Raw genomic sequence first — 27,200 nt, 5'->3', positions numbered from 1 at the left:
CACAGTTTGATGACACATATTAATGAGGCTTTTATGTCCTCATCAGACAGTATATGCACTGATAAGATCAGCAGAAAAAAGTGACACAGCAGCACATGACTGATGGCTGTGATTAAGGTTGGTAGAAAAGTTCCAAGTAAAACCTCAGAATGTGTGTGTGGTTACAATCTGTTTTAAAGTCAAACAGAGCTGTAGATAATGGCTTTTTCTCATCAGTTAACATGTCAGCACATTATTTGTTTGGCACTCAAACTGTCGGTTGTGATGGTGCATGACAGCCATTTCTGGGAGGAATATTTTAATTACACTTCGGTGTACAGGATTGGCCGAATTGGTGATGAATTTTCGGGCAAAACAAAAGATGCAAACCTAAGAATCTGCATTACAGAAAATTTCGCACTCAAAATGAAGTTTTTTCAGCTATCAAGTAGAATAGCAGTTTGGTCCTATATAAGAAACGACTGCAAAGGTGTAATGATGTCAGAGTACTACCTCACTAGGAGGTTAACTTCAGTCACATAATTGACTTTCTATTGCTCTGACGTAAATAAAAATGCTCAGCTGGGATGTTTTTCTGGTTTAGGTGTTCAGTTGTTACTGCAGTGGTCTGCCATTTCAGGTTGGCCCAGCAAAATTAATAAAGTTATGGTATTCCAGTCCATATAGTCAAAGTCTGGCTGTGCATAACGATATTTGCACCACTACATACCATGACTCAACTGATCAGATACACTGATACTGTATATTTTTATAAGCAATGTAAAATCAGTAACACTTTTTAAATAACTATCATTAAATTAATAGTTAATCAAACTTTAGTTAACAGTTATTTCACTGTTGAGAAACAATTAAATGCTTTATAAACCATTTATTTAGACAATTGTTTATTATAAAGTTGCAACTGATGTTTAGAATACTTTGTAAATGCTTAATAAATACTGTGTAGTTCATCTATAAACTTTATTTGAATGGCTGTCATGAAGTTGAAACTGATGTTTATAAACCCTAAACAATTGCTAATAAATGGTTTGTAAAGCATTTCATTGTTTGTTAATGATGGTCACTATAAAGTGTTACCGTCAAACCATATCTGATGCCCTACTCGACCGGTTGCCTAATTTTTGAGCTTCAGTTAGTCTGTGGATGCTGGCACATCTTGAATCACATCTTTTATATTCACAATAATACAATCAAGTCTGTGAAGAACTTCATTGGAATATTTTCTGTCTTCTGAGAAATCCTGTGCCGTGACCAGTGAAACAGTGGAAGTGTTGTGGACAGTTATACAATGAACACAAACCAATCACACCCACTTTAACAGAAGATAAGACGGTTGAATCACATGTCGTCACACACTGTGTGAATCAATCTTTCGGGCTCATTTTTCATGCTTAGTTCATCACTGCTGCTGGTACATGTGGATCTCTACATTAAAAGAACAAGATAGAGGTGTCAGTGGGGCCTGGGTGTTGTACTGAATTATGACTTTGTTGATCAGTAGTGACCTGTTGGATTCTGTGCAGTTTAAAAACAGGATTTTTTGGCTTACAGGTCACAACATGTTTGTACACCTACATCATTCTCCCTTCAGCTCCCTGAACATTAAACATCACCTTGTAGCCACATGCCTGGCCTGTTCATGTCGTGTTTATGTGTGTGTGTACAGAGGGGTTGGTCACTGGGAGTACAGGTCCCAAATGCTTTATTAGCTGTGACAAGTGGGAGAGGGGTGGCTTACATCATCTGTTATGAAGCCTGGACGTCGGGTTCAAAATATGGCAAAACACAAGGTGCAATTTACAGCCGTGTGTCCTCACCGTTATCATAATATTAATACTTTAAAAGCCATAAAAAAGTCTCCCTTACGATCTCAAGTTTCCAAGATGTTCCTTCACTGTTTTTGTGCGTCCAGGCAGACGACATTTCCAGGAAAATGACACTCTGTTTCATGGGATGAGACACAGAGCAGCCAGTAACACTTCAACAGGGTGAATAAAAACTGTCTATCTGTGGTAGAAACCGTCAGGGATAACATATGCACTCACACACACAAAGACAAGACTGTTTGTACCACAGGAACCTTATTCCTGGCTCCATCACTGCAGCTGTAACTGCCACCTTTGGTAAGGAATGAGCTTCACATCTTATGTGTGTAAGTAAAAGATGAATATGAAGTGAAATATGGAGGGACACCGAACATTCCTTCCATGTGTGCCTGTGAACAGTGGCATGACTAGAGACAGACCACACCTATAACTGAACAACCGGCACACACATGCTATCCTTAAAAGGTGACTTAGAATTCACAACACAGGTTAGTGCACGCACGCACACACTTCCAGCTGAGGAGGAAGCTGTTGCGCCAGCAGTCTCAATGTGTGCGTGCCTGTGTGTTTACTTTTGAATATGAGGTGAATAGTGGCTGCCATTGAGAAGAGTGGAGTCACCCTGCCAGGATTGGCAACCATGAAACCGCTTAGCGTTAGCTTAACTCGGAGAGGATGGGATGAGGAGAACAAGCTGATTAAGTTAAACGATCCAAAAGTGAGGCAAATAAGGCTACGCAAGGTGAAAGCATGGGTGACGGTGCCTGCATGCCACCCTTAGATGAAGACAGATCTAATCAGTTCCTGGCAAAAAAGAGATTTTCAGGAAGATTTTTAAAAACATAACTGACTAAAATCAAGGAATAAACAAACATACATTGATCAACAAACTCTGTGTCAATGGACCCTGTGTGTCCACCGTCTCAACGTTCCCAGAGACATTTAAAAACTTAATTTCCTTCCAAAGTGAAACCCTCTGTGACCATCCTTGGAATTCTGGGATAAAGGCCCTAAATCCCTGCAGTGCTTTCAGGAATCAATATCCACTCTCTATGAAAGGAAGGAATGCAGATAATGTTTGTTTCCGTACAATAGAGCCACACAGGAGATGTGACTCAGAGGCTGAGCCGGTGATAAATGTTTGCTTTAGTTGGCTCCTTGCCTTCAACGCACACAGACACAGAGGAGGGAGAACAAGATGTAAACACAATACAAATCTGATCAAATACCTCCGTTTGCAAACACTCACATCTGCTGGCCGACGCACTAAATTAAGTGAAATTTCACAATAAAAGGAGACAGCTTAGTCAGATCACCTCTCCATTGTCTCACAGCTGTTTTTTTTCTCACTTTCTTGAACACAAACACACACACCAGACAAGCTTTGAGGTTAAATGTACAAACCATATGACTCACAGAGGCAAGAAAAAAGAGGTCTGTTCTCTCTTTGCCTCCATTTGTCTCAATCTATGGCCCCTGTCTCTACCTCTGTTTCTCTTCCCCTCTCTCTCTCTCTCTCTCTCTCTACATCTCTCACTCTGACCCAAAACACATCTGGCTTTGAGAGGAAGGGAAACAGCCCAGAGCCGTCTCAAACTCCTGTTAGTCTTTCATTTTTCATTTTCCTTCTCTCTCACCTTTACACACACTTTCCCCGTCTGCCACCACCACCACCACCACCACCATGTCCTTTCTTTCAGGGAGACTTGTTCATTATAACTTTTCGGATGGTTTCTTTCCCCTTTTCCTCTCTGCTTCTTTTATTTTGTCTTCATTAGTCTCCATTTGTCTTACATGCTCTTCTCCCATCTCTGTATTTCCCTCTTGGATGGTCTGGAGGTAATGGATTCCTCTCTCTCTGTGTACTTTGCTGTAGGTAATAGTCCTCTCTTTCCTCCATCTGTCCCTGTCTTATTCGTTTGCAGTGAGTACAACAACACTGGTATGCACTGTCGCCTGCAAAGAATGGCGTTCTCACTACACTTTACTTCTCTCTCTCTTTGCCATTTCATCCTCTGATTTTTTTGTCATTAACTGCACAGAGGGAAAGCCGGGATAGGAAATTAATGTCAGGAAAAGCGCTGCTGAATTTTTGATGTGGCTGCTAACTTTTTCCACTTGTGGCACTCTGGCAGCATCACAGCCAGACTCAATCAGAAAAAGTTTGAATATTTCAAACCCAGCATTAGTTAGACGTACATAAATGAGTAAGTAAGTCTCTCCTGCTTCAAAAAAGTACAGCAGGTTGTGCACTCTCACTCTCTGGCAAGTGTGTGTGTGGATACTACTCACTGTATTGAAGTTCCAGACCCGCTTGAAGGAGAGCCTCTTCCTCAGGCTCATCCTGCTCTCCTCTCACACAGGAGGAAACCCACTGACTGCTCACTCTACATATCTGGACCACGCAAACACACATGAAAACAGTCACCCTCGCATGTGCTCTCGCTGACAGAGCTATTTAAGGCAGGAAATTCACACAGACAGCTGACTTGCACGGAGCCATGCCTCAGCACGTCTGTCACACACACATCAAAGAATGATGTGCAACGGTTGCATTCAGTAAATTAAAACTCTTCTCTCTGACTATATCATATATCTCTCCCTCTCTTTCTCACACACACTCCTCCACACACTTAGCTGACAGACTGAGTAGGAAGTTCCATTCTCTCGCAGACACACACACACACACACATACTCTGTTTCCATAGTGACACGCCCCCATCGGCTAGCAGTCACAGAGAAGGGGAGGGAACAGAGGTGAGTCTGCCAATCAGGCTGCAGCACAGCCTTTACCTCTCCACCCACCTCCTACTCCTCCCTGTTCAAATCATAGTTAGGCAGGTTTAGGTTTGATCAAATGTTTTCCAATGATTTATGAAATAAACTGCCTTCCTTGCTTTGTGTACTATATTAGCAAAGGAGGAGGATAAAACGAGAAATGAAGAGGAAGACGAGAGGGTTTAAGTGTCAGCTTTGAAAACATTAATGAAATGTCTGCAGGTTTGTTAAAAGGTCAACTGAAGCTAACAAAGGCACTTCACAGGACAGAGCTGCGTACTTCAGCACACATACACTCACATACACAAAGGCTGCAATTGAATTTGTGCATATGGCCTTGAGCCTACACCTAGCTCCCCCTAATTTCCTGTTTTGGCAAAAAAGAGTAAGAGTTTCTGTTACACCTTCTCCGATACAGTACCTCCACAGTCTGTATTTTTGATGCCACTGTCTATGACTCTGATGAGGTCACGGGTATTTACTGTACAGTGACAAGAAAACACATCCAGTAATGATGTTTGATCTGGTCTGGGGCCAGCAGATAGGTGCCAACTCTGAGCTGGACTCTGCACTAGTAGCATTTGTATGTTTGTGTTTGTGTTTGTGTTTGTGTAGAGCTGCGTTTACTGACAGCGGTTGTACAAAGTGTTCCCGAGCCCTATAGTAATCTATTTTACCCTTGATCCTTTATATCATGTGTTTCACAAAGTGGTGAACCTCTCCCCATTGTTGTTTGTGGTATCAAATTCACAATTAGCATATATTTACATAAATCAATAAAGTTGATGAGGTAAAACATCAAATATATTGTCTTTGTGCTGACTGAGTGCTGTTCAGGTCAAAAAGGATTAGCAAATAGCCACATTCTGTATTATTCATGTTTAACACAGCGTACCAAACAGCGTGGTCAGATGTACCATAACTTTTGCATTTGTAGGATAATTTTGCCCTCTGTACAATGAACCAAAATTGCCATAATGTACGATAATTTGATCACTTTGTGACGCATATATTAATTGTTGGTTTTAGTCTACACACCGTCTCATTTCAAATAATTTCCTGACATGATCAGGATGCAAAATGTAGATCCTATGTTTCACAAGACCTCTTTCCAGCCAATAATGCTTGGTGTAGGCTCGGCTGATGAACGTGATTCTTGAGCTCGGCTGTTGTTCTGTCTCCATCCTGCTGCCCAACACTCATTTGAAGCGACTCGCAAGTGAAGCTTGAACTTTCTCACTAAGGTATGCAGTGTTCAAGTCGAGTGGTTTGTAATGCTAAACTATGTCCAGTTATTTATTTAAGGTTAGCTTATGACCTTTTAAAACTACACATTTTGACCATTTTAACATTTACAATTTGGCAACGCAGGTCCCAACATTTTAAGAATCAAGGTTGTACGTGTGCGAGACTCCTTACAGACCATTGCAAACTGTTTATGATCATTTCCACTTGCCTTTATTCTCTGAGTTGGACTTGTAATGAATGTTTTTCAATTGCGCATAAACAGTGTATTGAATTTTTATTCCAGAAGAATCAAAAACATCATAGAACCTCTAAAAACACGAGACAACCAGTAAACATTAAGACCTATGTTAGCTGCAGTATGTCTCCTACTATTTTCTCCCAGTATTTCTAATGAAAAGTGTCACTTTGATAACAAAACATGACATTTTCACTGCCCACCACAAGCACCATTTGAGGCCACAGACCTCAAATGCAGTGCCATATTGTTGTTAAAGTTAATGTTAACCTTCCACGTCGCCGTATCATAGCAACATCGGGGATGGATCCAGCACTAAGTCCCCCCGACCACTAACACAACACACACACACACAGTGAGTCTGAAAGTGCTGCCAAAGCCCTAATTACCAGGGCTTCTAATGCTAAAGAGGCCGCCCAGTGGAGCCTTAACACATTAAAGTTTGCCTGGTTTAGCTAATTTTATCAAATGCACCTCAAGAGCCACATTGTTCAAACTTCGGGTTCTTAATTTTAGAGCAGCTCACTGGTCTTTTTTACACATCTTTGACAGGCCAGGAAGAACAATGAGTGGTGTATGAGTAACCTGCGCTCAAGATCAGCCCAAAACACATCAGTCGGCAGAGGGGAAGAGAGAGGTACCGGGCGCCAACACAGGATGAGAAGGATGTGACAAAGTTTAAGTTGGCTAAATCCACATCCTGCTGAGAAGAGGAAGAGAGCAGAGGAGGAGAAAAAAGAAGAAAAAAGAGGAGAGGAGATTTCTAATATCTCACTCCTCTCTCTAGCCTCATTCCTGTGGTCTAGCCAAGCAGCTCTGTTTCCTTTGTGTGTGTGTGCGTGTGTGTGCGTGTGTGTGTGTGTGTGTGTGTGTGGGTGTACATAAGATCATGGCCCTTTCTAGGGCAGTTCAACATAAAAGGGAAATATTCTCTTCTGCAGATATCAGATGACAGTAATCCAACAGGACTACACACAGAAACAGACACACACATGTATGACACATGTTAAAAGTTAACACTGAGCACATTTTTTGTACTCCTGGAGTGCATTTCTCTACCGCCATTTTAAGCAAACCAGAAATATTTACACAGTTAAAATGTACATGGTCATCTAGCCACATGTATTCTCAGTGGGTTTACTATATCGTATTTGTCAGCCCTGTATTAGCATGTCTCGGATGGCTATTTCTAACCTGTGACTGTTTTGCTGTCTTTGCAGATGCCATTCGTCTGTGTTGGGAACATGCTGACACCCTGGTACTGGTAGTACATTTTCTTGAAATTCACTTTTTTTCAAACTGTTAATAGATAAAATAACTATACTCTAACTGTACAGAACACTGCTGCCAGACTTATTACTGGGACAAGGTATAAGCGGTTTAATCATAGAGGTATAAACACATCACCCTTGTGCTTGCCTTGCTCCACTGGCTCCCTGTTAGATTTCAAATTGATTATAAAATTTGATTGCTCACTTTTAAGGCCTTAAATTTCATCGCCCCTATGTACATTTCTGATTTATTGATCTTGTATGTTCCCTCTGGAGTAGACCACTGAGATCTGCGGATGGAGTCCTGCTGGTTACACTTGGTCGCAATTAGTGTTAGAGGATGATTGGGTTTTTGCTATTAGAGGCCCTTAACTATGGAACTCTCTGCCTAATGAACTGAGACACGCTTTAAGAGTCCCTAGGCTCTTTTAAAATCTCATCTTAAAACCATTGGTTTTGTTTCTTGTTAAGCACTTTGTAGCTTTGTTAAGAAATGTGCTATATAAGTTAAGTTTATTATTACCATTATCTTACCATAAAGCAATAAATCTCTGTCCGTCTATCTTTCTGTATGTCCTTCACATATCTCGAGAACCATTAATCCTATCTATGTCACACTTGGCAAGTGTACTGCTGAGGACCCAAGGAAGTGCAATGTCGAGTGTTAAGTTGTTTGGGCACACAGCACTTTTAATAAACTTTAAACAAACAAGCGAACAGCAAGCCGCTCAACTGACAGTGTAGCAGGGGCTGTTTGATGTACTGTATACATTGTCACATCACAGCAGGGCAGGGCTTCGGGGCTCTGACTGACTGAGAGGGACAAAGGATGCACGCAGAACCAGAGCTCTTGAGCTGCGTCATCTCCATTTACTCCAACTGACCATTTTTTATTATTTTTTTAAAGCAATGGTGAATCGTGGAGCCTGTCAATAGTTCCTGCAACTTAGCTGATTAATTAATTAATCAATTAATTAGTAAAAATAAATTGTTATTGGTGCAACCCCAGACTAGGTTATACCCGGAACAATGTGGGCAGAGGGTTGGGGTTAACCCTCTGCACTGGCTATCCCTAACGAGGCGTCAGCTAATTTGAGTTTTAATGTTAAGGTTTTGATAACTCTACACAGTCAGTATGAAGTGGATGAGCGGTTCTTAAGGAAGCTGCAAGCAGACCAGAATACCAGAAGCTAAGCAGCAGGCACTGCACCAGTTATTGTAAAATAACCAAACATCTGACAAATGCAGGGGCTTCATTACACTCATACATAAATCCTGTAAATCCAATTTTAGCATAAAGCAGTCCTGCTCATTTATATGTAACATTGCTCGCCATAGACTAATACAACCAGAGATAAAAGGCTTAGCTACCTTGCTATAAACAGTTAGCAAAATTCCCAACAATTAAAACTCCTTTGATCTCATTGTATCAACATATTGTCCAACCTATGTATATGACCGATTTTGAATTTGTTTTTTAACTTTTGCAAATCATTATCACAATGTGGAATAATTCAAGAGTTCAGATGTTTGGAAAGAGTGAACTGAACACAAGGTCTTCAATAAAGTATATGAGAGAGCACAGGAGGAATCAACAGGTGGTTTACCTTAAAGGTTTAACCAACAGTTAAATAAATAAATACATACATGAAACTGAGGGGCTTGTATTAACGCACTTTCAAACCAGCTCTGTCAAAAGAACCATATTTTCTGTGTAGAAAATAGTTTATCATCTCTCCGTTTCTCTGCCTTGCACGCAACCACTGTAATTCAACAAAACTCGACACTGCGCTCTGCTGTCAGGATGGAGGTAAGGCACTGAATAGAGCAGAGAAGGAGAAAACTTCTGATTTCATTTTCTATTACTGCTATAGACCCACGAATCATCATGAGATAGTTAACCAATAATGGGTTAGATGATCTGCCTTAACAATGATCCACACTGTGCTTTAGCGTAAATAGCTTTTTGTCCCTTCCTTATTTGATAGGACAGGGTAAGAGTGGCAAGAAATGGGGGAAAGACAGGCATGCAGACATGCATGCAAAGGGCCCCGGCTTGGAGTTGAACCCGGGCTGACACACAAACAAACACACACACACACACACACACACACACACACACACATACACACACACACACACACACACGCACACCTGTAATTTTATTTAAAAGGTCAACAAATAAGACCTTTAACTCAAGCAGTGAACATCTGGCCTCTCTGTGTATGCTGTCTCATGTCTGCTCATTTATAAAACTGGTGACTGTCAGATCATCATCAAAGATGACACATGCTGCTACTTGATATTCAACTGAAGATGACTTGCATGTGTAAGTGCCTTTTAAAAGTGGTGATTTACAGGGGTTGCACCAGCCACAAACTGCAGAATTATGCAAAGAAGAAAAGAGGAGAAATCTTGAAAATCATGATGACTCATGCCAAACAGGAAAACTGCAGCAGTAAAGAGGAACAGTGGTCAGAAGCAGACCTTCACCCACAGACTGGATGAAAAACACTTCACAGGATGTCTGCTTAACAGCTGCTGCAAACTACAGCCTCAGACTAGTAAGTTTTTTCTCCCATTTTGTCTCCACTTTTTAAGTTGATACACAGTGCTGCAACTGACTTATCACATGACATAGTTTGATTGTGCTGATGTGGTAAACTGCACCCATCTGGCACTCGACGGAGATAAAAAGAAGCGCTTGTGTTTGTTTAAAATCGGAGTTACGTCTGATATGACTCCTGGCCTCCTGAGGTGTTTTCGTGTACAGGAGCAGCGTTGATCCTGTCTCATCATCTGATTTTCCTTCCCCAACGCTCTCTGCTCCCAGGGTATATCACGAGGAACACACACAGTGAGAATACACACACACATACAGAGGAGTAAATGTGTCTGCAGGTTCTTATCTTTGGGTGTGCTTATTCAGTATGTGAATGAGTGTTTTTTATGTGTGTGTGTGTGTGTGTGTGTGTGTGTGTGTGTGTGTGTGTGTGTGTGTGTGTGTGTTAGTGTCTGTGTTAGGTCAAAGGGCTCGCAGGCTGCTCTTTTCTCACTGCTGTGTTTAGTGAAATAATGTCCTGTGCTGCTTTCCACCAGAGTGTTAAAAAACCTGCAGAATTGCATACATTCACACACACCACTACTGACCTATTAGAGGAAGTGCTGCAACTAACGATTATTTTCACCGTCAATTAATTTGTTGATTATTTCCTTGATAAATCAATTCGGTTTTTGTTCTATAAAATGTCAGGAAAGGGTTGTTAATGTCCATCAGTGTTTCTCAAACCTCAAGATGGCCTCCTCAAATGTCTCGTTTTGTCCACAACCCAAAAATATTCAGTTTATTGTCATAGGAGTAAAAAAAACAGAAAATGTTCATATTAGACATGCTGAAATCAGAGAATTCTGACTCTTTTTTCTATTTTGATTGTCAAAATAGTTGGCAAATAACTTAACACTTGACAACTAATCGATTTTAAGTATTTTCACAGTGCAATTAGACATACACTAATATACATTTTTTTTAAAAATTACATTTACACATCGGACAAACATCGTCTTCAAAATAATACTCAAACAAAAACACTTTTATAACCAAAGAATCAACAGGTTTCCCTTTAACTCAACAGAGCTAAAAAAAAAAAGACCCTGTTGATTGGCCTGCACGTGTCACATGACACTGTCATTCCAGAGATAGGCTTTGCAAAAAAGTTTCAGGACATTTCATTCATTTTAACCCAAAATAAATATGTACTGGATGACCAGCATGACTTGACAGCTCCGCAGGTACAGCAATGAAAACAAGAGAGCCCTGGCATTAAACAGGAGATTTTGATGAGATTTTGTTTGACATATAAAGCTTTAAAAGGTTTTAAATTTGAGATGACAATAAATCTATTTGTAGAATTTGTTCGGCTATTAGCTGTAGAATCATCTGTTCGAGCACTGTAGGTCTAAAACAATCACGATTGTGTAACACAGCCTGCATGCTATATGTGACAGAAGCAAGGGAGTCATCAGTGGGATCATATATAGGCTGCATCAAATATAGGGAGAGCAAACACGCACACACAGACACACAAATTCTCAAGCACGCACACGCACACACACAGCTCGTTAACTCACTGGATCAGCAGCCGTTTCAGAATCCACGCTCAAAGTTTGCTGCTCCATGAAGGAAGAGACAAGTAATCCTCAGCACTGCATGTGAGACCTTCCCTCAGTACACATTGTCATCAGCTGTTGAATGTGTGTGGGTGTGTGTGTGTGTGTGTGTGTGTGTGCGTGCGTGCGCGCAGAGAGACGAAGCGGCAAAGCTTGACGGCTTTCAAATGTCCAAACCGCTACAGAATGTCGCTGTCGCTAGATTCCCCCTTCCCTCTCGCCCTCTCTCCCTCATCCCCCCTCCTCCTCACTCTCTATCGCCTCTCCCTCGCCCTGCCTCTCCGCTCTCCCCCTCCTCCTTTTCTGCTTTTCCACCCACCCTCGGATAATTTCTATTCCACCCACACTGCTGTGGGCTGAGACATACACAAACACACACACACACACTTGGACGAATGCGGAGGCACGGCTGCAGAGGGAGACCCCTTGCTATTAAGGAACACACACCCACACATAAAATCAGCGCTGAGTTGAATGCGTTACCCTCAGACCTCCTATGTCATCTGCTTAGTATGCCCCGTGCATGTCTGGAGCACAGAGAGTAAACTGACATTCATGATGGGTGGGGGCAAAAGCAGAGCAGACAGGAAGACAGAGAAACAGATATGTGTGGAAAACAGGGAGATCCTCCAGTTGACAGCGAGGATTGATATTTGTAGCAATAATAAGGCTGTGTATGACTGAACTAAGAAGAAGCTGCATTCCTCAACATGCCTTGACACACAGTGGAGGTACTCACTCTAACACCCTAACACCCCCGCGCACACACACACACACACACACACACACACACACACACCCCTCCTGCCCGTCCTCCACATGGCCCAGGGGTGAGGACAGCGGGTGAAGCACCACCTCACTCGCACTCAGCACTGATAAATAACCAAGAGCACATTATAAAGACAGGAGGCCACCGCATTCAAAATCAGCCCACAGGAACACGATGTTTTGCACAACAGAGCTAATCACAGTGTCACGTTGAAACAGCTTCAGAAAGTGTTTTGAAGTACTCTCAAAGGATATCCAGAACTTGTTTTCAAGTAAGAATAATGTACTGTAACCAGCAGTACATTGTCCCCCAATGTCATTAGGGTTATGTTAGTTTGAGACTTGAGACTTCAAACATTTGACAATAAACCTCTGTTGGGCCTGATAAAAGATGCTATTGCATTACATATTGTACATATCGCTGCCTCTGCTGCTTCCATTTGACCATTCTTTGATTATTCTTTCCCTTACATGTCCCCACACTTGATGAAACCGCAATACTAAATTGGAAGTGAACCCCTTTAAAGGTCAAGCATGTAGGAATTAGTGGCATTTGGCAGTGGGGTCACAGACTGCAGCGAACATAATATACCTCGTCTTACCAAGCGTATAAAAGAAACTACGAAGGCCAATTAAAATGTTAAAAACACAAAAGGCCCCAGCTAGAGCCAGTGTTTGGCTTTGTCCAATCAGGGCTACAGTAGAAACATGACAGACTTTGTGGAAGAGGGCTTATTCCTTCTGTAGATACAAAAGGCTCATTCTAGGGTAACGAAAACACAGTTCTTATTTTCAGGTGATGAAGCTTTTTTTTTATTATTATAAATATTATATTCAATTTCTTCCAATAATTCTCCCTAAATCCTACACACTGGACCTTTATAACATAAAATTATATTTATCCATCACCACCGCCTGGTCCTTGACTTATTAATAATTATCAAAAAAACAAAAAAAACAAGGCTTTACTCACTTTCTAGAGCTTTCAAACATATCTCAATCTTCCACAGCAGATGGAGTTTGCTAAACAAATAGGCCAGTAAATGTACAATTTTTCAAGTACGTATGTTTTAAAACAATACTCATATGCCCACGGACAAAACAAATAATTTTTGGTTGCTTTTACAATTGCCTCTGTTCATACTGAAAGAATGAGCGATCGCCTCCTAATACAATAATGTCTGTCACGGGGGACACAGTCCACATTCTGTGCAAAAAATGCATTCCAACGGTCTTTTTAGTACAACATTTACTCTTTTTTGTCACTGTGTCTCCCAGGCGGCTCAGAAAGGAAACACTCTGTCGAAACAGAAAGAGGAAACTTTGAACTTAAATTTCCATGACATTGGAGAAAGATTTTAGATCAACCTAGACGTCTGAATCCACATACTGTATTAGCGTTGGATGAACTTTAGAATGCATTTTTGCACAGAGCTAGGACTGTGGATGTTGTCTTCCATCTCTTTTACAGTATGAAATTGCATTAGGAAAAGGATCTGTTAACAGCTGATATAGAACCATTACTGTGATCAGCGATTGAATTAAGATAGACTGGAAAAAATTTGACCAGATCCTTAAGAGTTAAGATTTCTTTGACCTTTATTAATATAATAATATGGTGAGTTCTGGGAAAACACATCCTGAATACTAATGGTGACATTAGATCACATGGAGGGTTTTTGGGAGACTGACTGATCCTGAACCGAAAATGTTCCAACAAAGTTCAAATACTGCTTTAAGGTGGCTTAACCTCAGAGCTACAGTCAGGTGCATGTCTTGGGGTTACGGCCCTGATACCTGCTTGCGTGCGAGATCAGTTGAAAGTTTCCATCCTTCCCAAAATCAGACTACATTTGTCTCAGTGGAAAAGAAGCCAAAATAAGACTTCTAAATCAATTAGCTTTTGGAAAATCATGTGCAAATGGTTAGGCAAAAACAAGCAGATACACATAAAAACACCACACACAGGGTCAATTCTACATAGTTGGTGATATTGATAAATTAGGTAACTGCCTGGCTTTGATGTGTAAAAATGATGCAAACTGAGATAACCCCAAGTGTAATGTAATAGTATACAATGCAAAAAAATAAAAAACAAACAAAACATCTGCAATCAAGAGAAACTGCACAGTTGGCTGAAGAGCCAAGTAAATCTATAGATCCAGTGTGGAAAGAATTTCCTAACTTTCTTCTTTTTGCTGCACTTTTTCCTTTCATGACTATCACTATTAAGAATTAGTACTTATAGTTTAAAAGATTAAGATTAGATTGATTTGGCAACACCTATGATCAGAGGTTGGCATGGGACGATATGAAAATGTCATATCACGATTATTCTGGCAGAAATAATTGCGATACACAATATTATGCAGATAATCATCAAAATAGCATCAAACTCTTAAAATGATACTACCGACTGGAATCACTTTACCTTACATTTTGTTAAAAAACAAATATTTTTTATTTTGGAATAACTGGAAAGATGCTGTCTCCCCCACAATTCAAAATAAATCAGGAAAAAACAATAAAGGACTGTATGTTATCAAGCTAGCAGCTTTTTCAAGTTAATCTTGTAAGGATATTCATGATTATCCCAATAATGGAAATTCACCACGATCAACTTATCATGAGCAATTCTATCGTGATCTGCTTTTGTCTTTGGCATCTCGAGTAGTAAGTAGATCATTTCCTGTAGATCCCATATATGCCGGTACAAAGTTGGGGTACCACGTGAGTCCTCCACCAGCATCAAAATCTACTGTATGTATAGAGAGGTACAAAATGCAAATACTTCAACTTTAAACAAACATGTTGATCTAATGTGAACTAGAAAATACTTAAATAAAAGTCCAGAGATGTCCACGCACATGTTCACTGGAAGAATCATTTTGTGTTTCACCTGTTACATCCCTCTGCTGCAGTCAAAAATGATCTGAATTTTAACCCTGTTTACTAACAAATCTTTAAAAATGTGTCAAATAAGATTAAAACTGACCATGGCACCAATTTTTCACTCAAAAACCATTTTTTTTACTTGTTTTAAAATTAGCAGAAGACTCCTGAAACAGTAGAAGCTCACATGAAGCTGTTTGTAAATTATATCAAATTCCCCACAAAATCTGTATTATTTAACAAATCATTCAAAGTCAAGTTTGCTAGAATTCAATTTACGACATCCATCCATAAAAGGTTTAACAACTTGGCTACAACCAGAGTAAAACTGTTCCTTTGTTAGAATTTGATGCCCAGACTAAAATATATAGAGAACACAGCCTGCCCTGGTAAAACATCTCTGTTGTGCTGCAGAGCTGTCGGTGGAAGTGTCTCTCCCACCAACACTTGAGCTCTACTGGAGTGAAACTGCATCTTCCTCCACCTATCATTATGTTGCAGCTCATGGAGGAAACAGCAGCAATCAGCATGGCAATCAGCCTGTGGTGTGCATGGTTAGTATGTAGTTATATGTGAGCATTCGACCTCTGAAGGCTTATTTGTGTCTGTTAATTTGTCAGTCTCACTTAATACTTAATAGATGGCTCACACAGGTACGACCAATTGCACTCATAGTGAGCTTGTTGTTCAGATTTTAACCTTGGAAGACCCCTTGTTTGTGCTCCTTGTTTGTGTCCTGCATGTGGGGCTGTTTTTTCCATCTTGTTCATGGTTGTCTCCAAAATAGCTCTCTGTGGTTTCAAACATTAATGCTTTCAAACAAAGTCGCGCATGTATTTTTTGTGTCTCAGTGCTAACAGTGTCTCTTAGCCTGCATTCATATGCGACTAAATGGAAAATGATATGGTCAAAAAGTTCATCAGACAGCTGACATCCAGACAGACACAGCTGGAGGAGAGCAGAGCCCGACAGCCCGACTTCCTTCCCCTTATTGCTGTCATAAGACATTGTCTGTTTGTTTGTTTTGTTGTTTGCGTGTGTGTGCGAGTGTGTAATGGGTAAGCTTGACAATCAGACCCATCACAAGATAAGCTGCAAGCCTCAAGTTCTGGCAGACATTCACACACGCTGTAAACATACAGTACTGTGCACAAACACACACTTACATGCACTTTAACTGCAGCATAAAGTCTGAAAGCTGCTGGAGGAGCTGGGATGGCACAGCTATCAAGATGGCTGAGAACTCTCTCTCTCTCTGTGTGTGTGTGTGTGTGTGTGTGTGTGTGTGTGTGTGTGTGTGTGTGTGTGTGTGATCATAGTGCAATAATGCTTCTGTGCATTGCTGTTTGTGTGTTATTGACTTACAGTTAGTTGTGTGTGTGTGTGTGTGCATGCATGACTCTTCATTTATATGTGTGTGTGTGTGTATCGGTGCTCTGTGTGTTTGTGTGTGTGTGTCTATATACTGTTTGTGCTTTTGTGTTGAGGCCTCACTAACGAGGGGAATGTCAGCTTGTTGCTCATCAGAGCTCATTAGAAGTGCAGGCTAACACTTCGAACCCCATTACCCCCCACCACCATCACCACACGAACACACACATACACACCAATCTCTCTCTCCTCCCCCCCTCTCACAACACAAAGCCCTCTCTGTTTGTGGACATTACCGCATGTGCAGCAAGAGAAAAAGGCCTAACGACCGGAAGAAAAAGGTAGAATAGAGGGGGGTGGAGGGTTGGGGGGAGGGTGATGAGGAGCGAAGAAGAGAGAAACCCTGGCATGGGATGGTCTGGCAAAGAGAGAGAAAGAGCTAACCCCTGTTTGAAACACTCAAAATGGTGGGCAATTCAAATGCACTGCTGCTTCTAAAATCACCTGATGATGAATCTTTTTTCCCTCATAATATGTTTCATGTTCAAAAGAAAAATGAATACAGTGAGTGAGTACAGTGTAACCTCCCTCCAATAACAGTATGAATAGAAAATAATTATAGTTTAAAGTGAAACCAAACAGCAATGAGAATTTGTGGTTAGGAAAGCTAATTTGAGACTCAAAGTGATTTGAAAGAAAGAACGAAAGATTTGTCTCATAAAAACTATATACAGAAGGCGTAACTGCATTTTAATTAGTTTTGAGCCAATCAGCTTAGAAAAAAACATCTCCAGTTTGAATCCAGTCCCAGTCTCAGTCTCTCGCTCCCCATACTTCCTGTCTGTCTGTACTGCACTGCCCAGTAAAGGAAAAATGCCAAAAATGTGTATTGAAAAAATGCACTAGTGAAGCGACAGTGTGGAATCTACTTATCTGCTCCCTGGGTGCCTCAGTAGCCACTAAACGGCGGAAACATTTAGCTTCTTCTGATCGCTATCTCAGGACCAAATCTACTGTTACTGAGTGTTCACAGACAGCAGGATTCTGCTTTGGTCTCGCCAGCCTTCAGACACACACATGCATACATTAAAGCAGGCAGTCCATAATGAGAATGACACTCAGTATTTTCTACTTTAGTCTACCTTTAATGTACAGTTCAATTCTGTACTTAGATACCTGTTTTTTCACTCAAAGATAAAAAGCAGCTGCCGCAGATTTTCTCTTTAGAGATGCTCTAAAGTAGAACTAAATAGGCATATTGTTCTTCAAAACTCATGGCTCTCAAATGACTGGATGCCAGGTCATTTCTTGCAGCTAAAAATGAGTGCAAAAGTAGAATTCTTGCAGCTGTGTATTGATACTGCACTTAAACACCTCTGCAGCTAAATGTATGGCTGCATGCAGTACATCAAGCCGTAACCCAAGTGATGAGTCTGCATCCAGAAATACCAGCCTGTAATCGTGTATCGCCACTTTCCATAAAATGGCTCTGTCCTCCACTGTGTGTATGTTGCCACGGTGATTCGAGAAAAAGGCTTGATGTGTCATGTGAGGATGTATTATGCGCATGAGCTGCTATTATTAGAGATGGATGGTGCACGTGCGGATCAAATGTGACAAATAACACAGTGGTCAGAACAAGCTCGAGTACTGCAGTAAAACTTGACACTTGCTGGCAGATGTAAGTACTGTATATGTGTGTGCGTGTGTGTGTGCAGGTGTACACTTCTACCTCAAGGTCATCCAGAGAGCGGGCCAGGCTGAGACGTTTGGAGCGTCCAAAGGAGCGTCTGGCTGAGGAGCGCTGGGGGAGAGGAGGGAAGCCCATGGTCAGACCACGGAACCGACCCCCCTGAGGACAGAAAATACACACAGTTTACTTAACATGCTCGATGTAATACAGTACATACAGATACAGGTGAGGGTGGCAGTAGCCTAAAAGTCAGAGAAGCAAGCTGGTGCTGATGATGCTGGGTCTAATCAACCGACCAGGTGAGAAAGCGTTTACTTAAACAGTTACTACCGAGCACTTCATTCCAACCTCAGGGACCACCAGCAAAAAAGACTCATAGGAAGCTCCCAGGAGTAAATGTGTGAAACTGAATGAGTCTGAATAATTCCAGTGAAAATAATGACATGACATTGATGGATGCAGAGCTCTCCTTGGTGGTCTGAGAAGCTTAATATAGATCAACAAATGTCTTGGGTCTCAGTCTGGCCAAGGTCTTATATCATGTGTCATCCCTCTCCTCATACTCTCTGTCACTCTTAACTGGCCATCAATTTCATGAAAATAAACAAATGAATATAGAAATTAGAGCATGACCAATATATCAGCCAATATTAGCTAGTGGTAGATAAAGTAGAGTCCGAAACCAAGACCACCGAGATCACTACTCAAAAAAACTATTATTTTGCATTTATTTCGAATGCAACACCACTTTTTCAATACAAATGATAATATAGGCTTCAAAGTTTAGGTGAAAAGTTGTATCTTTGAAAAAAAAATCATGTGCATGAATTGGCTGTGTGCAACATTCCCTCCAACATGTTTCACTGTGGGTCTGAAGCACTATGGTACCATTCTTTCTCCTGTCAGCCTCTTTACATACACCCTTCGGTTACTGCCATAAATCTCTAACTTGAATTCATCAGTAAATAAAAAATGTTTTTCCAGTCATCATCAAACCTCAAGTGTTTGTCTTTGTTTCATTCCCCCTGAGAAATAGTTAAGAAACAGCTACTCGTCCTCTAAGACAACCACAATCTTATTTCAACAGTATTTTACTTTACTTACAAATTGGAGTCTTGCATTGTTTATTTAGCAAATTCTGTATCTGTGATTAAGTTACTTTTCTATCTTTCAGAGAACTAAGCTTGATGTATTTTCTTTCTGATGGTGTGGTCATGTTGGGTCTGCCTGATCGTGCTTTGGTTACAACTGATCCCGTATCTGAGAAGTGTTTTAGAGTGACACGCACTGCCCCCATAGAAACCCTGAGTCTAGCTATGACTTGACGCTGAGAAAGCTCCTCTTTGCTTAGATTTGTTTTGGCTTCTGACACTTTCACTTATTTTCTGAATCCTCAGGCTTTGTTATTATTTCCAGGTTTACATAAAAATATTAAAGATTGTCAATGTCTCAGACTGTTGGACCTTACTGTATATCTGTACAAAATACTAAATATGTGTTTAAGGTAGGGATGTGCGCAATTTGTTGGCTATTTATAAAAACGAGCATCCATCATTAACAGTAGTGTTGGTTAATTGTTATGTCGAAGATGTCATGCAGCCACCCGTCACTATTCTTTAATAATAATGATGTGCGATGTCTGTAATGCATAGCGCAAAGTACCGCACATTAGAGCCCGACCGATATATCGGCTGGCCGATATTATCGGCCGATGTTAGGCATTTTCCAAACTATCGGTATCGGCATTTATAAATTAATATTTAAAAAATAAAATAAGAACGGACGAAACACCCTTCAACCATGTTATGAGTGTTGGCGTTGCATAGTTTGTCCACCAGAGGACACTCTACAACATCCCTGTTGGCAACACTCGTGTTTAGAACACCACAAACCTGACAACCAGCTGATCCAGCCAGAGTCGGGCAAAGCGAACCAGTTATCCACGACTGAGATCATCGGTGAAGTGTGTTCATGGTAAGTTGGCAACTGTCACGAGAAATACATTGCTTGAATAACAATTAAAAGAACATCCTCATCAGTTCTCTTAACTCAAATTTGTGACTACCATATCCAGTTTTGCTGCCTGTACGTGTAAGCCGAGAGTGAAACGGAATCAGCTAGTAATTTTGATGTTCCTCTGTTCTGTTGTGACAATAAAACAAACAAGTTTATCTTTAAACTGCATTTTCATATTATTTCAATGAGGACTCATAAATAACTACAAATAACTAATGTTACGGAAATCTGTTGTATGTTTTGTTGCGCGTTTCTGGATTTATTTTTTATATACATACATACATACATATATATATATATATATATATATATATATATATATATATATATATATATATATATATATATATATATATATCGGCCGATATATCGGAAAATCGGATTTTTAAATCACCAAATATTTGTATCGGTATCGGCCTTAAAAATCCTTTATCGGTCGGGCTCTACCGCCCATTTCTGCGCCCTTTAGAATACAATTTGGGTATAACCTTATATATTAAATTGTGCTAAACTGAGACTGTTTTCTGGGTCTTTTCTTACTTTTAGACTAGTTGATTGGTCTAAATAATTTTAAAAACTAGTTTGAGTTCTTTGAAGTCATTGCATAGTTTGTCCACCAGACAGTACTGACAAGTTTTATTTTCAGACTGGTAAATATCTAATTAATCCATATTCAATCACATTTTCATTATTATTGCAAAGAAGCTTTACAGTGTTTATACTGTTGGTGAACTCTGGACTATTTGAAATTAAATTAGTTAACAATGCCCTTGTGCATTAATGGGATGTAATGTCAATGTATTCATACAGGCTTTACATTAAAACTTCCAATGGAATAATAATGCATTTGTTTATAATTGTTTGCACTATCCAAAGATACATGATCAAAATAAGGATACAATCCAAACAGGTTTTGATAAATAGCCCATAAATAAACAGCGCACTACTATCTTTAACACCCTATGACTGGTGCCTGTGAGTGTGTGTTTGGTGGAACAGATGTTACAGAAGTTTGAATATCTATGTATGGATTCAATAAAGACACAACATAGACAGTAATACATGGAAGCTTACATGAAGAGATTTGTGCAGCTTTGCCAGAAGCTTACACATGCGTGTCCATGTAAGACAGGTTTCTTTTTTTCCACTTAAATGTTAAATTCCACATGTTAGACACAGGCATGTATGGTCCTGTGATTCTGCCCGCAGTGACAGATAGTACTCCAGTCAACCCCTCAACCTCAGCCATAGCACAGAGACGCACAAATGGAATCAACACTTTATGTGAAGAAGTATATGTTGTTCTCTTGTATTGTAGAGCCTGACCAATATATCAATTGGCTTATATTATCAACCAATATTGGCCTATCACAGATTTATCAAATCGGTGTATATGCTGTCCAATATGTGACAATATGAAAACTTTTTTAAAGATTATAATGAAGAAACAGATGCTTGGGGTAATTTATATTGATTAAATTCCCAGTGAAGTTTACTGTTTCAATGCACTGGTGTCTTTTTAGATGATAAAGTTTATTGTTAATATTCTGCCACCATTACATTTCTTTGTTATAAGTGCTGGATGACCACATTTGAGGGAAATGTGTGCATATCAGCATATCAATATCAAAAATGTTCTCCCTAATATTGGCATCGGCCCAAAATCGATCAGGCTCTGTTGTGTTGATTTGCATGACATGGTACAGGTGGTTTTAATGACCATATTTTGTTTACATTGAATAATAACAGTATATACAAGGAATATTCTAGATGGTATGACAATTTTGCATGAACTACAGCAGTGCAAAGCCAGTCGCTGGTATGAACTTTAAACTGGCCAGCTGTTACACGAAGCCATAAACTGCTGCCTAAAATTGAGCACACAAGGTACTTAGTCATCGGGTCATCAAGATTTATTGTCCAAAGCCATCTGACAGTGATGTAACCCCACTGAGTAGTGCTGTAAACCAAAGAGGAGAGAAAGCTTAGTCTTGCGTTGCCTGAACAAGTTTACAATTCGCCTTTTTAAAAACTGCTGTCCTTTTGTCCTTAGAGAACAACAGAAATATTCTGCTCCGCTCTCTACTCTCACAAATGACATTTTTCGGATGTCCTCAAACTGTGGGAGCGAGCGAATAACGAGTGATACTAATGAGTGATTAATCAATGCTGACAGGCTCCAGAGGCCAAACTGTGACACATGTTGAATCTGACTGGCTGATTAGGAGGAGGTCTTGTCGGCATTTCATCAGGAGATGACCAGTGGTGTTGCCTGGATACTGCCTCAACCCTGCGTCTGTATGTGTGTGTATGTGTCCATGTGTGTGTGAGTGTGTGCGTCAGATAACACAAATTTGAACACTCGATTACGTGGATACAAACATTCCCACATGACCCCTGTTTAACCTGGTCATTTTAAAACGTATTTGTGATGGCAATGAAGCTGATAGTAAACAAAAAGGTTTTAGGAGAGAAGCTGAGACTTGGATTAAAAAGGAAATGATGAAGTCTTGATCTGACTCAGTGGTGCTGCAGTTGTTTTGGGTGTGGCTGAGCTTTTTCAGAGAAACACTACATTGAGTGGAAAACTCACTGCTCTTATCTTTGCAGTTGATCCCACCCCCCCCACACACACACACACATACACACTACACAAACTATCATTGTCACAGAAAAGAGGCATCCTTCCTGTTTACAACAACACAGCTGTCAACATAAAAAAAAAAAAAACACACAACATCTCTAAATATATTCTAAAAACAGGGGCTGAAATCTACCAAATCCTAACAGACAAAGTCATCATAATCAAATGGTTCTCTTTGATTCTACAACTCATGGAAAATCATAACAATCACTTCATCACATCTCGAGGGTCAAGACTCTGTATTCATTACAGACACAAACATGTTCGTCAAACTTCCGTCGTGTAAGGAGACCAATCGTGTCTGCGTTCTGTGGACAGTGAACATAGGGTACCAAAATGGATTTACAGTTTTTTTCTGATGAAAATGATGTTTCCCATGGATGTTCATGAGCGTGCAGGAGGCTTATCGAAGTGTAAATAGTGAAACAGTGCCACCATGTGGCAAACACTAAAAATCAATTAAGGATAATGCATAATAAACTGTATCACCTATACAATAGGTAACAAGTCAGTTCTAACACTTATACAGTATACTTATAATAAAGTATGACTTATGAGAGACAGAAGAATTTCTACATCGATACAGCAAGGCTTCATTCATCCCAGCAGAATCAGATTTTATTTTGCCTACCAGTAGTGGTGGCTTACCATGACAGCCACAGCTTTAAAAGCTGAGTGTCTCCAGTCAGAGGTCATTGTTCAGAGGGGTTAACATCCACCTTCCTGTCACCATCAGCCTCTACCCTGCCACTGGCCTTGTAAACACTTCCTCTGATTGTTCCCTGGGGGTCGCTGGGAGCCTGTCCGCTGCAAGTTTTGATGGGGGAAGCCCCAGCCTCCTTAAATATTAAGGAAACAAGAGTCTATCCCTGGTAGCTTCCTAATATGTAAATGTAGACAGAGGCATTGCAACTGTTTCCTACATTGTTCTTAGGATTCTGTATGAGTATTTCACAAGACGCGCTGTAGAGACGTTAATGCAGAGGGAATCCAGTCAGGCTGGATATATCTTTCAGCTTTGTCTAAATCTCTTCCTATCTATTGTCTGGAAACAATAAACAGCCAGTGAATAATGTGCTGTATCTCAACACAAAAGGAAATGTATTCTCACAAAGTAATGCAGCCAATGTATTCAAGTGTAGCGTCATCTTAATTGGAAAAGGACAGTTTTCATCTACTGTTTGTCACATTTCTTATGTAACCATATTTGAATCGCCATAATATCCATATGTACGAAACAAAAAAACACTTCACACTTACTTCATTAAAATAAGTCTAAAGCCTACTCTGCTTGCTTTGAGTCTCATTACGATGGGAAACAGGTGGTTTTCAGGTGAAGGCAGATGCCTGGCTGGTGCATAATAGATGATCTGATACTGGAGCAGTGGGGATAAATAACTTATCAATCCACTTGTACTAAGTCTGGGGAGAGAGCCAACTTGAGTGCTGTCATTATTCAGTTATAATACATGGATGTTTGGTGGAGTGAAGAAGGTTCCTCACAACTTTCAGAACCACTGGAAAGTTTTACATCTGAGTGAGAAAGTAACTTTGTTCGAGGACTGAATAGGTTAAGTGCTGGGTCTCTCGTAAGGGAGAGCGTGAGAATGCGATGGAGAGCAGTGGGATGAGCACAGATGGATTTATAGCCTCAATAAACTTAGACACACTCTGGTCAGAGTAAATTTCCACAGCAGGGGTATGTGATGGGGGATGATACCTGCTGCCCGCGCTTCTCATCTCATGGTCAGTTTTAACACAACTCTTCCAAAAGCCCACAAATTAGCTGAAAGCAGCACTGTAGTAAGACTGATCTATTAGGTTGAATTTTGAATAGAAATGAATATAATACGTAACTTTTCAAAAACGTATTGTAGAAATTCAAGGCTATTTCTAATTAAAATACATTTATAACTTTATCTAAAACGTACCTTTTTCTCTCCCTCCTTTGCATTCCCTCGTTTCTTCTCTCTGTCACTCCTCTCTGCTCCGGCTCTCTCCCTGTCTCCAAACAGCTTCTTGGCCCACTCATCTTTCTGAACAGCCAGCCGGTGGGTGTGTGAGTGGGGATGTGAAGGAGGAGGAGGCTGGCTCCCTCCAGGTGGTGGCAGGTGGTCTCCGGGGGCCAGCGGGGCCCGGTAGCGGTCGGCAGGGATCTTATTCATAGGTGGGGGCAGGGTGCTGCAGTTAGCTGATGACCATCCGTCGGTGGATTCGGCGTATGACTCCTGGTCGCTGCTCAGGCCCTGGAGGTGGCTGTGGTGGTGCTGCTGACGCCAGTCTCTCAGCACATGGACTGGGAGCCACCGCTGCTGCTCAATCCCTACTCCTACTCCTCCACCCCCTCTCTTTTCTCCTCCCCCCACAGCTCCTCCCCGCTTCCCCTGTGAGTAGTGGTGTGGGTGGACCCCTCGAGAGTGCCTGCCAGGGACATCAGGGTGAGCCAAGGGGAGAGGGTGAGGGAGGTCAGCCAGGTGTGGATCGTGACGGTAGTGGCCATTCCTCAGAGCTGGCGGAGGAGGAGGAGGTGGGTGGGAGGCCGCGGCTCCTAGGGTGGGGCTCCAGGCCTGCTGGGACGAAGGTGGGCTGTCCCAGTGGCGTGGCCCAGAGGTGTGGTTGTGGTTAGGAGGACCTCCGAGGTCGACTAGAAGCACCCTGTTGCTTTTCTCTTCTGGCAGAAAGTTGCCAATCCCACTGTCACTGTTACTGCTGGTGCTGTGGTTCTGCTGGGCATCATTGTCTGGATCGTGGAAGGCCCGGGCCCTGACCCCCTCAATGTTGTCTCCCATGTCCCGGTAGAGGACAGAGACAAACTGGAGGAGAGGCTGAGAACTGGGCGGGAATTCCAGGCAGCCTCCTGTGTCTGGGTCCGGGGTACACTCAAAGCCAAACCTCCGAGCTACACCTAAATGTACCTTAAGAAACAACAGTCATCATGAGACTGTGTCAGTCGATGGGGAGACAGCAACAAAATTGCATAGGAAAATATTTGAATTGTTGCTATTTGTTTCAAACTGTAAAATAAAATGTAGCTCATTTACATAATTGACACTAGATTAAAATAACATTAAGATTATCTGTTAAAATAATCAGCATTAATTAATTTAGCAACATGGCTGAGTATCAGGTATTTCCTCATTCAAAACATAATTTTGGCATTTCAGACTATATTTATTTATTTGTGTCATTAACAGCTGTTTTGTGTCAAGACAAAATTGAACACAATCACATTTGAGAAGTGTGGCTTAGTTTGTTCAACATTTTTCATATTCTTCCATCAAAGTCACTGGGAAAAAAGTATAGAAACTACAATATTGTTTTGGCAGTGGTACTCAAAAAGAAAGTTCAACAATTCCCTGAACAATTTTCCACCATTTCCACCCCTGAGGACGACCTTGTGAGGTTGGAACCAGTCTGGATTTTAAACGAATAAGGCTGAATAAATAAAGGCTTTTCTTTTCTTTTCTTTTTTTAAAATTTTTATTATAACCTTCTTCTTTATTTCTATCCATCTCCATGTATTCTTTATTTTATACTATTACTTATTCAATACTTTATATTATTATTTGGGGTTTTACCCTGCCTGAATAAAATATGCATCTTCTGTGATCAGTTTTTTCATCTTAAAGAGCGCCTGGCAGTCCGTGACTGAGCACCTGGCTGCTGCATTTGGAGTTGTATTTGGAATTACCAGCTGTTATTGCAAAATAGTGAAAAACAAAATACCCAATCCTTAATAATGTTAGGTTTATTGTTGTTATGAATGGAACAGCGTTATCTCCCTTTCATTGTGATTTGTAACACCTCATTATATCTTATCACTTTCTCTTTATTCATACCTGGTGGTGACAGAGTTCTGGGTCCACAATGAACACGTGACAGGAAGTCCTCAAGCCGCCCTCTTCATCTCGTCCGTTGCTGAAGTGACAGTCATCGAGGTCGTCAGTTGCCTGCATTGTGACCAGTCCGAAGAATCGACGGTCGTCGGGACAACAGGCGCTGAAGGCTAATTTTTCTGCAGGATAGGTGGCCAGGACCTGACCTCTGTCACTGCACAGACGCACACTGTCATGCATGACCTGGTAGGACATGACAATGAGACAGTAACAGTGAGCAGGTGTCATTAATAACAACATGACACACTTTCCATGTCAATATACTGTGTTTATACAGTGGAAATAAAGTAATCATGTTGATTATTTTTCCTGTTTTTTCAGCACTTTAAAGAGTAAATACAGTATGATCAATTCTTGACTTATCTGGGGCTTTTACTCAACAATATAAAGTTGTC

At 40.8% G+C, this 27,200-nt stretch overlaps 1 protein-coding gene across 5 annotated transcripts in view; it reads right to left on the bottom strand.

Annotated features, from left to right (window-relative positions):
• rgs12b (regulator of G protein signaling 12b) overlaps positions 1-27,200 on the bottom strand; it is a 48,072-nt gene that overhangs the window by 18,203 nt on the left and 2,669 nt on the right. For all 5 annotated transcript variants that reach the window (XM_073473585.1, XM_073473593.1, XM_073473577.1 and 2 more), the window contains exons 3-5: positions 26,749-26,988; positions 24,841-25,824; positions 18,289-18,408 (exon numbers count right to left, since the gene is read on the bottom strand). In XM_073473585.1, coding sequence (XP_073329686.1) covers positions 18,289-18,408; positions 24,841-25,824; positions 26,749-26,988 — 1,344 coding nt within the window. The remainder of the gene's footprint in view (positions 1-18,288; positions 18,409-24,840; positions 25,825-26,748; positions 26,989-27,200) is intronic.

The sequence above is a fragment of the Pagrus major genome, chromosome 1 (genome assembly GCF_040436345.1).
Source record: "Pagrus major chromosome 1, Pma_NU_1.0".
NCBI lineage: Eukaryota > Metazoa > Chordata > Actinopteri > Spariformes > Sparidae > Pagrus > Pagrus major.
The sequence above is the reverse complement of the archived record's forward strand: the minus strand, read 5'-3'. Positions and strand labels throughout refer to the sequence as shown.